The sequence below is a fragment of the Marmota marmota genome, unplaced genomic scaffold (genome assembly GCF_001458135.2).
Source record: "Marmota marmota marmota unplaced genomic scaffold, marMar, whole genome shotgun sequence".
NCBI classification, from domain to species: Eukaryota; Metazoa; Chordata; class Mammalia; order Rodentia; family Sciuridae; genus Marmota; species Marmota marmota.
In genome coordinates, this window is record NW_025999842.1 from 35,332,277 (window position 1) to 35,346,784 (window position 14,508).

General features: G+C 36.5%; 1 protein-coding gene across 1 annotated transcript in view; it reads left to right on the plus strand.

The window, feature by feature from the left end:
* The window catches only part of Rfx6 (regulatory factor X6), a 51,333-nt gene extending 42,959 nt beyond the window's left edge, over positions 1 to 8,374 (plus strand). Inside the window, exons 15-19 of the mRNA XM_015500602.2 lie at positions 1,195 to 1,317; positions 1,967 to 2,173; positions 3,308 to 3,820; positions 4,531 to 4,743; positions 7,545 to 8,374. Of these exons, the coding sequence (XP_015356088.1) occupies positions 1,195 to 1,317; positions 1,967 to 2,173; positions 3,308 to 3,820; positions 4,531 to 4,743; positions 7,545 to 7,720 (1,232 nt within the window). The 3' untranslated portion in view covers positions 7,721 to 8,374. The remainder of the gene's footprint in view (positions 1 to 1,194; positions 1,318 to 1,966; positions 2,174 to 3,307; positions 3,821 to 4,530; positions 4,744 to 7,544) is intronic.
* The last annotated feature ends 6,134 nt before the right edge of the window (positions 8,375 to 14,508 follow it).

Consider the following 14,508-nt stretch of genomic DNA (forward strand, 5'->3'; position numbering starts at 1 on the left):
AGAACTATGTAGATGCTTTAGTAAAATGATGTATACAAAAACAAGTTGCTAAACTCAGTAGATACTTAATGAACAGCAGCCATTATCATTAAATCACACTGGTACTTGGATAAATTGTCTTTGTTAAACCAACAAACAATAACTAACATTATTTTCAAGATAGTGCTCATTTTAATATGGCCATTTTTTTTTTTTTTTACATCTGTTTTCCTGGTATCTGTGTAGTTGTATTCCAGGAGTGGAAGAGCAACACTCTATTAAATTTATGAACTCCCTTTCCTGATCTCTATGACTTATAAATCAGATCAAATTAGCTTTTTCAAAAATTGGCTACTCTCTTTTTTCTAAAACTTCTGAGATTCCCATTGTATAGTTACAATGCTAAAGTTATGGACAGTAACTCTGTGTTTAGTAGTTGCCGATTTCAAGAAATCTTCACATTATCAAATAGATTGCAATTAACTAAGTTTTAAAATTTAACGTCCAATGAAATTAAATAAAACCAGCAAACTTGTGCTGAAGGATGAACAAAATACACTGTGTCTATTATTTAAAATAAACTTGCTTATATTTTAGATTTCTTAAAATATATAAGATTGAAACCTGATCTTATTATGATAAAAAGTCTTGTTGGGAAATCCGTTGAATAGCTAAAAAGACATTTAAAATTTTCCAGTACATCTTTCATGTGAAAATTACTTTTTTTTCAAACCAAATAATATTTGTTTCAAGCTAGAAAGACATCTTTTCTTGATACTTTTCTCAGACCATTCTGGCCATTGTCTGATTATTCAGTACAAAGTAAACAGAAATAGAGCAGAGTAGAGCTCATTCTCCTCAGGTTAAACCTTATCACACTCCAGTGTGTGCCCTCTTAAAGCATAAAGCATGTCTCACTTTCATCCGTATTTTCCTTTGATGTAATTAGTGGCCAAAGAGCTGGCAGGACAGTATACACAGTGAGCTAGGCAGGCGGTACACAGAAAGATTAGAGACCCAAGTTAAGCATGTTGGTCTTTGCAGGTCATTTAAAGTCCAACAAGTATTTGTTTATTTCAGTTGCTCCTTGTAAAGTGTGGTGAGATGGTCACAAAGATAACTTCACTTTTCTTTCTCTTTCCCTCTCTCTCCTCGGTCCCTCTTTCTTCTTTCCACCTCACCATGTGCTCTCCCCTCTTCCCATTCATAAACAAGGTTCATTCCATTTGATCCGAATGCTTCTCGATGAATACATTCTCCTGGCCATGGAGACCCAGTTTAATAATGACAAAGAGCAGGAGTTACAGAATTTATTGGACAAGTATATGAAGAATTCAGGTACTATAAATAAGTAGTATGATTTTTATGTTTCTCTGTTTAAACTTAAGTTGAAAAATTCGCATGTGTACAAGTTAAGTGGGTTCATAATAGTCTCAGAGTTTTTTTTCCAAACATGCCACTACTAACATCAGATACTAACATGAACAGAATGCTGTTTCTCTTCCATTTATACATAGATTAGTCAAAGTTTTTTCATTGGAAACTTTGAAGTTAACAAAATTGACATTCTTAACTTCTGAAAAATTAAATGAAGCTGGAGAAGTGACTGTAGTTCAAAAAAACTATTATATTTCAGAATAACCCATGTGGTATATTTCACATATAAGTAAGCTCTTCAGGAATTTAGAGAAAGAAGGAAACACATCTATCTGAGATGTGAAAACTTTCATTTTGAAGACTTCGGAGTGGACTATTTGGTGTCTCTCAGAACACATGTACACCCACAAATAACCAGCTAATAAAACCCAGCACCACACTGCCAAGAACAAAGGTCTACCCCACTTATTTCCCACAGAAAACTTGGCTTATGAATTTCCAGATTAATTACTTTACCTATGAAACATTCTCAGTGTCTTTTATTTGCTGGCTTATCAACTAGGAATATGGGAATGAATGAAGCTTCCTCACTTTAAAAAACTCTTTCCAGATGCAAGTAAAGCTGCCTTCACTGCCTCGCCAAGCTCATGCTTTCTGGCCAATCGGAATAAAGGAAGCTCTGTTTCCAGTGACACTGTGAAGAATGAAAGCCATGTGGACACAGCCTGCCTTCCTCTGCCATCCAGTCACCCTGGAGCCCTACCCGCTGCTCTTCACCCCTTCCCTGCTGGAAACACAGATAATATGCCACTCACAGGTACCTGTGGAACAACAACGAGAATCACCTAGACTTCCACACGTCTCAGAGGAGCTTTTTCCTTTACTTTCCTTAAAACGCCTAACCTCTAGGGATTCCAAGAATAAAAAGGGTTTCCTTAATTGGTTTGCAATATTTTATAGGATTTAAAATATTTTAGTTAAAATTTTGTGTAATTTTTTAGTGTTTTTGTATTTAAAGCAATTACCATTCACATTTTAACTAATGCTATTATTAACATGAGTATCATATTTGGGTGGTTGGTAAGTTATATTAGAAATATAAATAGTCCTCTTCATTTAGTGGGAGGAAAAACTAGATTAGGTAACCATAAAATCCTTAAGATGCTTTAAAGATCAAAAAGGGAACACTTATTTGTTTGGGGGTTTTGATGAGATTTCTCTTTCATTAAGAAGTAGATTTGGTCATTCTAGGATAATTACTACAATAATTTTGTCCTTTGGTCTAGGGTCCACTTTGTGTCAAAGAATGTTCAATGGCTTGAACTAACTACTTGGAATATTTTAAATTTGTTTATTGCCTTGTGTCTTTTTTGAAACCCTTTTATATACATTAATTCATTAGATATACAGAATTTTGAACCTGGAAGGGCCTTATCCTTCAGTGGTCTAATTCCTGCCCATGGAAAATCAAAGACACAGGGAGTTGTTGCCATTCATAAACCACATTGCTCATCAGTTGTATTCACAAGATGTTTTGAATTGATGGCTTTGAAGCCATGCCATTTTGACATTAGTGCATTTTTCTTTCACCCCAAAGATCAAACCATTTCACATTCAGCTTGCTTTTAATTATGGAGAGATTTGAGCATCTGACTCCCTTGCCCTTTGCAAGTGTGAGTACTAAATATCTTCATATCTATAGGAGTACAAAGCTATCCCAGACTCTCTCTGGGAGACTCACTCTCGCTGTAACGTATATCTGCATTGTGAAGATGTGCGTATATTTTTAATTTGCATTTTCATGCTCTCCATTCTAGTTAATTTTGGGGAGTAGGAATAAACCAAGTTGGGGGAAAAAGGCATACTAGTACATTTACAAATATTTCTTAGAGATCCAAGCCCATATACTTTAATATGCCACTAAATGAATGCTCTGCTAATTCCTTTCCAGGTCAAATGGAGCTTTCACAGGGTACTGGAAATTTGATGACACCACCTATTTCTCCAGCCATGGCCAGTCGAGGAAGTGTCATTAACCAAGGGCCAATGGCAGGGAGACCCCCAAGTGTGGGCCCGGTACTCTCAGTTCCATCACATTGCTCAACATACCCAGAGACCATTTATCCTACTCTCTCTCAAAACAACCATGACTTTTATGGGGCCAACTCTAACTATCAGACTGTGTTTAGGGCACAGCCCCACCCTACACCAGGACTCTATCCTCATCGTGCTGAGCATGGTCGATGCATGGCCTGGACTGAACAGCAGCTTTCTAGAGACTTTTTCAGTGGCAGCTGTGCTGGGTCTCCATATAATTCTCGGCCACCTTCCAGCTATGGACCATCCTCACATGCCCAAGATTCACATAGTATGCAGTTTTTTAATACAGGAAGCTTCAATTTCCTGAACAACACAGGGGCTGCCAGCTGCCAAGGAGCAACATTGCCTTCTAATTCACCTAATGGTATGAATTTTTTAAAGAATTTTCCTGGCTTTTGAGTAGACAGTAAGTCAACATCAGCCATTGGGTTTCTGCCAAGTAGCATGTCATCTCATGTAAGACTTCTAAAGACCATGGAGTCTTAGACATCTAGGGCTGATATGTTCACAAAGATTATTCCCTATTTTTGTGGCTTTATTGAAGTTGTACACATTATTTAAAAATGCCACACATTATGAAAAAAGACCTTATGTCAAACTACATACATGAAACCAGCCTTAACAGGCAGGGAAAAGATTGTTCTTTCCTTTGAATGTATTTTTAATGGAGAATGTTCTTCAAAAGAACTAAAAGCAGATTTAAGACTGAGACCAAAACTGTGTCCATTGTTAGGCCGATAAAATCTTGAAGGGCGCTATAAAGACCTGTGGATGCCTTCAGCCACCAAAATTGGCTTTGTGTAGTCAGACCTTATTAATTTGGATAAGTAAATTATAACAAAGGTGCAGTCTATGTCTCAAAGTTATAATGTGACAATTCCTCTTTGAAAAAAAGCACAAACCTAGCATAGTAAACCATATCCATATAAGCACAAATCCAAGTTTATAGTAAACAGATGTAATATTTATAGTTTGATATCTTTAAGGTTCTGCCCAATTGCCTTGTGGCTTTTTCCTTCCTGGACTGTTCTTTGTAATAAGCTAATGGCACATTCTCAACACTTTCTCTTCTAGGCTACTACGGAAGCAATATAAACTACCCAGAGTCTCATAGGCTCGGGTCAATGGTGAATCAACACGTTTCTGTCATCAGCAGCATCCGCTCACTCCCTCCATACAGTGACATCCATGACCCACTTAACATTTTAGATGACAGCAGTAGAAAGCAGACCAGTTCATTCTATGCAGATGCATCATCTCCAGCTGCCTGTCGGACTCCAGTAGTAGGTAAGTTACTTTAGTAGTTCTTGAAAATGTTTTTTAAAAAGTGGCTTTTAAATGGGGCTTACCTCAAATATGCAGCATCACTTAGTAGAAACTGTTGAGGTGAACTGGGCATGTACCTTTCTGCTGCCAGTTTGTTATTTTGGATCTGAAGTTGCATCTTTGTATCTGAATATACTGTTAGTAACAATTTTCTAGGTCTCATTCCACATATCACTGCTGTGAGATCTACTGCTGGGTCTATTTTTCTTTCCAAAAAGAATAGTTGGCATCTTTTATGAATGCAAAAAATTAATATAACCTGTCAAGTGCAGTTTAAAAGACAGTAAAATTTAGGAGGACTCTGATGATGTCTTTTTTTCTCATTGTCTCTTGATTACTGTTGGACTCTTTTCTCTTTTAGGTCCCATAATAGCCATCACTACCTGAAACCACTCTGAAACCTTTCTTTTTTAAGTTGTAGAGGGTCATAATATCTTTATTTAATTTATTTATTATGTGTTGCTGAGGATCAAACCCAGTGCCTCACACATTCTAGGCAAGTGCTCTACCACTGAGTTACAACCCCAGCCCCACCCCCAAATTTTAAAAATGGTGTCCTATTAAGGAATTACTAGAATTTTCTCAATTTTGTATCAAATGAAATTAAACATCTCTATAAAAATGTTTCTATTTAATTTAATTTACTATTTAAATAAAAATGTGGAAATTAATGGACTTGCCTTGTAGAACCCTAGCTGCTTCTTCCAACCAGTTTGCTATTCCTGAGCCCCACTTATGAAGAAATTCATCAGCTTGTACTAGATGTATCACCAGCACTTCTTAAACTCTCTGCCACATAGTAGGAATTCAATAAATCAGTGAATGAAAAAGGAGGAAAAACTAAATCTAGGGACTAGAGGTGTAGCTCAATAGCACATGTTTGCATGTGCAAGGCCCTGGGTTCAATCCTTAACCCCAAAAGCAAACATAAAATAAAAATTGAAATTTATACATATATTTTGTCTAATTAATTAGCATGTTATCACTGAAAACATAGATTTTGAAACTAAATATATAAATTAGTTTCTGAAATTACTAATGAGGTATCACAGGGTAAGTATATATTCAGCAAGTATCAATCAGAGTGTTAATATTTATATCAGATGGTTGAAATCATCCAGTGGAATTGATTTTAGACTAGCATAAGTAAAGGGCATTGGCACCCAAGCAGAGCAAAAGGGAAAATGAGATAAATTCCATCTCTCCTCACTCAGTGTACTTTTCTAATAATTCAGTAGGAAGCACTTCTTCCCTTCCTGTGACTGTCACAAATGCTCCCTGAGCAGAGTCTGAGAACTCATCTCCTGCTATCTGTAAATAGTCATTGCTTCTAGGTTACTCTAATGAAGCAGAAAATTCCACTTCAGGAAGTTTCCTCACCATGAGACTGAAACGTGCCACGTTGCCATTGCTACTATTAGTTGTGTTTACCTGTAGAGATAATGGGCACTTTGATGGAACACAGGTTGGGAGCAGGGTAGATTCCAAGCTGAAGTTGTCAGAGCCGGCTTTCGAGTAGATTGCAAAGTGGGTTTGAAAAGAGGGAGCAGTGTAAGTAAGTAAATGCTACAGGGGTAATCCGGACCCACAATAGGCTTCCTTAATTGTATAGCTTGGTTCTTAGTTGTCATGAATGTGTCATCTCACAGTGAGAAGGCAGCGGCCACACCTGAGGGAAATGCCGAGCTGGAGAGGAAGTTAGTGAGCTGTTTTTAGAATGGTCCATTTGTCAGAGTCCATTCTAGGCTTGAGGATATGGGGGTGATTAGGCTATAGTTCCTGTCTCGAGGAAGTTTAAAACATTCTAGGAAGGGGAAAGTAAGGCAATGGATATGTGGACACAGGCCTTAAAATGATAATTTCAGGTTTTCTGAGTTCCATTAAATAGGGCAACATGGCAGGTGGTAACAGAGGAGCTGCTCTGGTAGGATGGTCGGGATAGGAATCCTGAGGCAGAAACATTTAAGTTGAAAGAAGAGTGATAAGGAAGCAAGACATGAAGATCTGATGGTTGAGTTTGAGGAAGGAGGAACAGCAATTGCAGGGCCTCTGAAATTGGAGCACAACTGACAATTTCAATGGGCAGAGAGAAAGCCTGTGTGGCTTGAGTGTAGTAAAGAAGGGAAAAAGGAACAAAACAAATCAAAAAGCAAGGATTTGCCTATGAAGAGTTTTATGAACCAGGGACAACAGCTGGGATTTTCTTCCAAGAGTATGAGCAACCATTATACCATTTGAAAAGAAAGAGTATGGTTTTGCTTTACATTTTGGCAAGATCGTTGCAGTTGTTCTCTGGAGAATGAGCGAATGAGGCAAAGGCAAAAGTCATGAGAACAGTTAGGAGGCAAACTGTATCAGTCCAGGGAAGAGAAGGTAGTGGTTTGAACTACAACTGAGGAACTAGAGTAGGGGATAAGGGAAAATGAGATAAATTCCATCTCTCCTCACTCAGTGTACTTTTCTAATAATCCAGGAACTAGAGTAGGGGATATATTTTGTGGTAGGACTTAAGATGATATTGAGTTTCCTTTGTGAAATATTTACAAAAAAACAACAATTTCTGGGAAAGTAGCCAATTGAAAAAAAAGGTAGAATAAAAGATGATTGCCCTGGCAAATTATATACATTCAAATTTTGAACAGGTAGGTGTACACTAAATGCAAAAATAAATACAGAGGCTCAGCTTAAAGAGAGTGTCACTGGCAGAGAAAAGAAAATGTCAATTGGTTTTCAATTGGTGATTATATTTTCCTCCTTTACAGCTTCCAACTTGCAAACCCCAATTCCTTCTTCTTCATCCCAGTGTATGTATGGAACTTCCAATCAGTATCCAGCGCAAGAAACCTTGGACTCCCATGGAGCAAGCAGTAGAGAAATGGTGTCATCTTTGCCACCCATCAACACTGTGTTTATGGGAACAGCAGCTGGAGGCACTTAAATTGATAATGTTGGGTGGGGTTGAAACTAAAAATCTCTACTGTGCAGATATCATTATTCACTCAGTCTACAATAAGAATAAACAAAATGGAGCAGGCAGTGACTGGACACTGTTTTTCAAGTCACTGGTATTTGGATAACTCCAAAGTGATTGGACATTCTTGCATAGTTTGCCTTGCACACAAATAGTTTTAAATGTGATCTCATTATTAATCATAGTTTACAACATTATTAAATGAAACCAGTGGAGAATTGAACATGCAAACATTTCAACTATGAAGATTTAATATTTCACTTTCTAATTTATTGAGAATCTTTATGCTCCTACATTTTTGGTTTCTAAAAAAGAGAAAAGTATATTTAATGCCTTTACAATACCTTTAATTTATTAGGATCTCAGAATCATTGTTTACTATTCCCTTATTTGACAAACAGTCAAATATATATGTTCTACCTCCTATGGAAATGTTTACAACATCAAGACTTAATTCAATTCAGCCTAGACCAAAGTCGATTGACCTTTAATTCCTCTGCATTAGTGATGATTTCTGTTACATAGCAGTATTCCAATTATATGTAACTGAATAGAGATGATAAATGCTTACTCTTCTTTTCAAAAAGACAAGAAATAAAAGAAATAATGGATGGAAACATTTTTAAAGGCTTGATTGCTGTCAGGACTGGTGCCATTTTTGAAGGATGCTGGAGATTTGCAGGAAGAGCTGCTTTGGATATCAAATGAAAGAGTGAAGTTGGTTGATTGAGACGCTATAATTCAAGAATATTTGCATATCAAATTAAAGTGCATAACAGTAAAGAAATTGTGACCTGTAGACTAAAATTCCTCAGATGTGGAAGTAGTCTTTTATCAAGTACTTTAATTACTTGATTACAAATTAAGAGTGAATGAGTATTCAGGGATCATCTGGATGCAAAGGCTAATTCACAAGTGAAGGATTCATTATATATAAATTAATACAATTTGATATGACCCTCTGCCTGACTTTTTTTTCTTTTCCATATGCCCTGGCTGAAAGATCTGTTGTAAGATTTATAGCCTACAATAGGATACTTCTATGAACTTGACAAGACTTCTATAATCTTATGATAGGCCTCATTTACTTGTATTAAGTATTGGGTTATACTGTTGGCCTCAGGTACATCATAAAATGATCAGTAAGCTCTAAATATCCATTATATGTCATGATGTAATTTGGTAAAACAAACTGTGGAATTGTTTTCAGCAAGCAATAAATACCTGAGGACTTGTCAAATTGTTGCTGCTGTTTGCTTAGTAGCATGCTCAGTAATATCTAGTTATTTAAGCAGAAAAAGATTGGAAAGGTAACAAATTATGAGAAATAGAAAACTAAATATTCTCTTTCTTGCACTAGTAATATTGTGAGAGTACAAAGGAAGGAAAAATTAAAATCTTGGAATGAAATAGTGAACAAAACAGCTTTAAGAATTTTGGCTACAAGTTTTGAGTAAGGAACCAAAATTAAATGTATAATGATTCAATATATATTTAGCATCTAATATGTGTCAGACATTACTAGACAACACGGAAAATGCAAAGATGAAAAAAAATCACTGTTATACCTTTAAAATGTTTTGATGTAATTACAAGGGTATAATGTGATAGGAAATAGAGCTCACTGAACATTTTTGAGTAGAAAAGCAATGTGGGGAAGTGATGTTTAGGTAACATTTAGCAACAATTGGAGGGAGGAAGTAGATTGAATAGTGGAGGAATTAGCCAGAGAAGGGCCATGTGGGAGGTAAGTGTCTCATCTAGATGTGTAGCTGATAAGCATTTAGGAGCAGAAGGTAGGAGATGTGGGAGAGAGGAAGAAGCATGAGAATCATTTTGAAGAAACATTAGCATCATTTCAAAGAATATATTAAAAAATTTTTCCTAACCTTATTTGCAAAGATTTTCCCCACCCTATTTGAAAGTACTACAGTGGAAATAGTTGACCCTGGGATGGGGAGAAACTTAGAAGACAGGTGAGCTGTGTCTCTGGGTTTCATAACAGCAAAGTGTTTGGCACTGACTTTAGAAGAGACAAACCACCAACTTGCTAAGCAAAGGAACTTGAGTTTGCATCTGTTAGATGTATAATTGTATGTTTCTCAGGGAAAACACAACTGGCTTTCATGCAGAACAGTTCTTTGTTTTGTAAGACTATTCTGCATATTGCACAAGATTCAGTATCACAGGCCCTCAAACACTAAATGCTGAAAGAAGCCCTCTCCTCATCACTTATGACAATCAAAAACACCTCACATATTTTTAAATGTCACTAGACAATCAGTGCTAGTCCTGTCTACTGGCATTAATACTAGTACTAATCCCTAGTACTGCAAACAAGCAAACAAACAAAAAATTACTTAGAAGGAGCATGTGATGACATATTACCTCTCTGCCCTTCAGTTATGCTCATGTAAGAATTGTTCCTTAATTGATCTAAAGCCCAGATGCTCAAGGTATTTTCTGATACTCTTTTTGATAATTTAAATATAGTTAAAGAACTTTGTCTCACTTTATGGTGTTTCTGTTTTCAAAAGTAAACTCTCTTCGAGTAATTTTTAGTTTTAATTTTGGGCGGGGGGTCCCAGGGATTGAACTCAGCACTCGACTACTGAGCCACATTCCTAGCCCTATTTTTTGTATTTTATTTAGAGACAGGGTCTCACTGAGTTGCTTAGCACCTCGCTGTTGCTGAGGCTGGCTTTGAACTCGCAATCCTCCTGCCTCAGCCTCCTGAGCTTCTGGGATTACAGGCATGTGCCATTGAGCCTGGATCAAGTAATTTTTCTTTTCTTTCTTTCTTTTTTTTTTTTTTGAATGGATAAACAAATTTTAACATACACTCACTCAAAAATTAGTGCTAAAATGGAAGGCATGGATACACACAATATGTGAAACTCAAAAATATGCTAGAAGATGGACAAAAATACATGGAACGTATGATTATATAACATTAAAAATTTATAGTGAGAGCGGTAGGGTCACAGCTCATTGGTAGAGTGCTTGTCTAGCATGAGTGAGGCACTGGGTTCCCGTCTCAGCTCTGCATATAAGTAAATTAATAATAAATTAAAGGCCCATTGACCACAAAAATATTTTTTTAAAAAATTATAGTGAGAAAAGGCACAAGAGTAGTTTCTGGCAAACAAGAGAGTAATAAAGGGGGAGCAGAAAAATTCTGGGCAGAATTGATACATTTACTATGATGGATGTGCTGAAGGTTCTTCAGGGCACAACCTAAACCTGTGCAATTTATTATAAATCAATTGTACCTCAACAAAGTATAAGGAAAAAACCCAGCCACGTCATGTAGTATAAGTTTAAATAAAACAAGGGACCAAGGAACTAAAGGCTTGAGTAGGAAGGTAATCACAAGAACAAAACAAATATTTCTAAATAAAAGATATTTATATACAAACAAGCCACTGTGAGCACTAACACATGGTAAAAAGCAATGATCTATAGTGGCAATGTCAAGGCAGGTCCTGGGACAACAGAGTTGCTTCTAGGGGACCACACGTTCAAAGTTATTTTATTGTAATAGAAAAATGCTATTTGACTTTTTAATTCTAATTCTCTCAAGAGTATAGCATTGATTTTTCCACAGATTACATGACACAAGTTGAACATAAAATGTAAAAAGAGGGGATTCTGGCTATATTCTAATTAGCCAAACAGCAAGATTTGCAAAACTTTACGAAATGGCACTCTTTCTGTTGATTTTTTTTTTGTTTGTTTGGTGATCAAAATATATTTTACTAGTAATACTATGTGTGTTAACATGTAATATGTTTACAATATTTTAAGTGAATGTAGTGTTTTTTAGATTCTCAGTTTTAATTCCCAACAGGGCAAATATTGGTAGATAACCTAAACATAAATAAAAGCTCTTTGGGATTTTCACTGTCAGAGAAGGGCTATTAATCTACCATCAATTAGCTCTCAGGCAGGCCCCTTGAGAGGGGCAACTGCACCGCTAAGGCATGGCCTACCACCCTGAGGGAGGATCCCCACATTCTAGAGGGATGTTTCTTCACATGTAGGCTGTTTTCATCTCATTTTTCTGCATATGCATTTTCACTGTATTTCATCTGAGTGTTGTTCTACAACAGTTTGGAATTGTTTAAAAATTGTTCTTCACCACGGAACCATGGAGAAACAGTGAACTACATATATTTCAATAAGTAGCAATTAGTATGATCCCTAAAGCAAAATGTTATGAGTAGAAAGTAATTCTACTTCATTAACAACAATGAAGAGGGTTTCCTCTGTATATACACTATTTCTCATATAATTACCAATGCAATCACACTTACAATGTGAATTGGCAATGACAGAAAACTATACATTCTCTTTTCAGTGAAAAACTTTTCCAATGGGTCTCACAAATGCATTGATTTCATGAAATTCACCTTTGCTATGTTCTCTCAGGGTGCTTTAGATACAGGAATTAGGTAAAAGACTCCACCTCCTTTCTCAGACAGGTTTATTCCTGATTTGGATCAGTTTCCTTCTAGCTTCTGTCCAGTAAGAACTCTTTGGCACAAACTACCCTACAGCCTCTCGCCCTGGAGTCCAGCACAATCACTCTGTCTGCCGTGGAGTAAGAGCTCCTGCAGCCACTCACATGGCCCACCTGTGCTGGCTACAGAAGGTGCCATCACTACCTGAGAGGCACCGCACTCTCAAGTAGTTTTTGAAGTTGTAGTAGTAATTGAAAAGAAATGACCTGATCAAGGTAATGCTTATATAAAATAAAAAAATTATATAGATTAAAGACATAATGACAAATAAATACTCCAATTAGGTCAGTGAATTCTTGATAGAATTTAAAGAATATGTTTTGTGACAACTTAAAACCCAACTCTGTCATTATCATAGAAACACAGGAAAAAAAGGGTCCTGATTTACTTTCTCTCTCCAGGTAGGTTTTACTAAGAAAAAATTAGGGTTCTCCTTAACTATAGATTCCCATGTATATTTTCAGGATAGAAAGGCTTTTTTTTTTTTTTTTTTTAGCAGCCTGGATTACCTAGGCTCGCCTTGAGTTTGTAATCCTTCTGCATCAATCTCCAGACAAGTACAGTGTGTGCCCCTGCACCTGGCTTTTTTTTTTTAATTTAAACTAAATTCTAATTATAGTTGTGATATTAAAATTTTTCTTTGTTCCTGCTACAAGAAAGTAGAATCCATGAGACCCTCAAGGTCTCACACATTAAAGTACCGTCCGACTTCAAAAGGCAGCAGTTACTGTCATGGAGGCATGAAGATAGACCAGCAGGCAGTGAGGTTATTGTCCCAACTTTCCCCAGTAGTGCTGTTATGCATTAAACAGTGTCCAACCAACTAAATCATTATGTCAGGAATCATGACTGCAAACCTTACACACACAGCTGAAAAAAATAAGCAGGCACAGGAGTTGGGCTAGAATGAGAGAGAGAGAAGCAGAGGCAGAGAGGGACTGAATTGAGAGAAGAGTCTCAGTGGGCAGCAATGAATGTGTTCCTCCAGTGGAACGCTGGTATGACAGGTTCCCAGACCAGCCACAGAGCACCAGAGCAGCAGCTATGCTGTTCTGACCAGTGAGAAGCACTGCCTAGTTCTCTTCTGTCCACTCAAATTAGCCCTTGGAGCCTTTGATAGATGTGGTCTCCATTTAGCCATTCAAGGTACAGCTGCTTTAACCCACACTTCTAGGTCCCCTATGGTATGGTTCTACTTCTGCAGATAACCTTGATTAAACAATAAGTTAGAGGCACATTGATTTTATTTTTGAAGGAATCAATCTATTCTTATACAAATGCAGTCCCTATAAAAGGACAAAAAATATTATCATTCTCTTTAAGTTTAAATTTATTTTAACTGATAATATAAAAACAAAAGTTGGACCTATTTATTGAGTTCCATGTGATATTTCCATACACGCCTATGTTATGTAATATCTAAATCAGTCTAAACACATGTATCTTCTTGAATGTTTATCATTTATTTATTTATGGTGAAAACTCTTTTCTCCTAGCTTTTAAAATATACAGTTCTTGGAAGCAGCTTAGGTAGTATACTTTCCTTCTGCAGTTCCCCAAAAAATTAAAAGAAAAAGAAAGGAAAGAGAAAGAGAGTAGGGGAAAAAAGGAAGGGAGGGAGGAGAGTAAGAGAGAGAGAGATGAAGGAGAAAGGAAAAATATTTGGGATAAATGAATTCTGAAACCCAAACCAAAGTTCCAACTTTTCAAAAAAGCAGGAGGTAAATGAGATTGATATGCTTGAATCCCCTGGAAAGGGCTACCCATCAGGTTTCTTTATAATAGGGAGTGAAATGAATTTCCATACAGATATCACAATAGCAGCTACAGTTCTGAAAAGGCCTGGACTAGTAAACTGTTCACCCAGTATTTTGAGGGCAGATTTACAATCCAGGGTGAGTTATAGAAATTTAAACAAAAACCTTCCAGAAAAGTCAACAATAGTCATTATGGCACAGAGAACATTTTGTTCTTTGGGAAAGATAAGAAACGATGAATTTATATGAAAGGTTATTGTACCATCTCATTCAATTATTGAATTCTAAATTAAATCCTTGAGTTTGTAAATGGCAGAAAACACAACCTATCTGTTCCCAAAGCACACTGATTAAATGAAAAGAAAATAAATTTCAGTTACTCCTTGATTACAGGCATTAGCAATAGCTGGAAAAGACTGGTTGTTGTAAGTGGACTTTGGTAAATGATTTAGTTACCAATTTTGAGATATTTGCT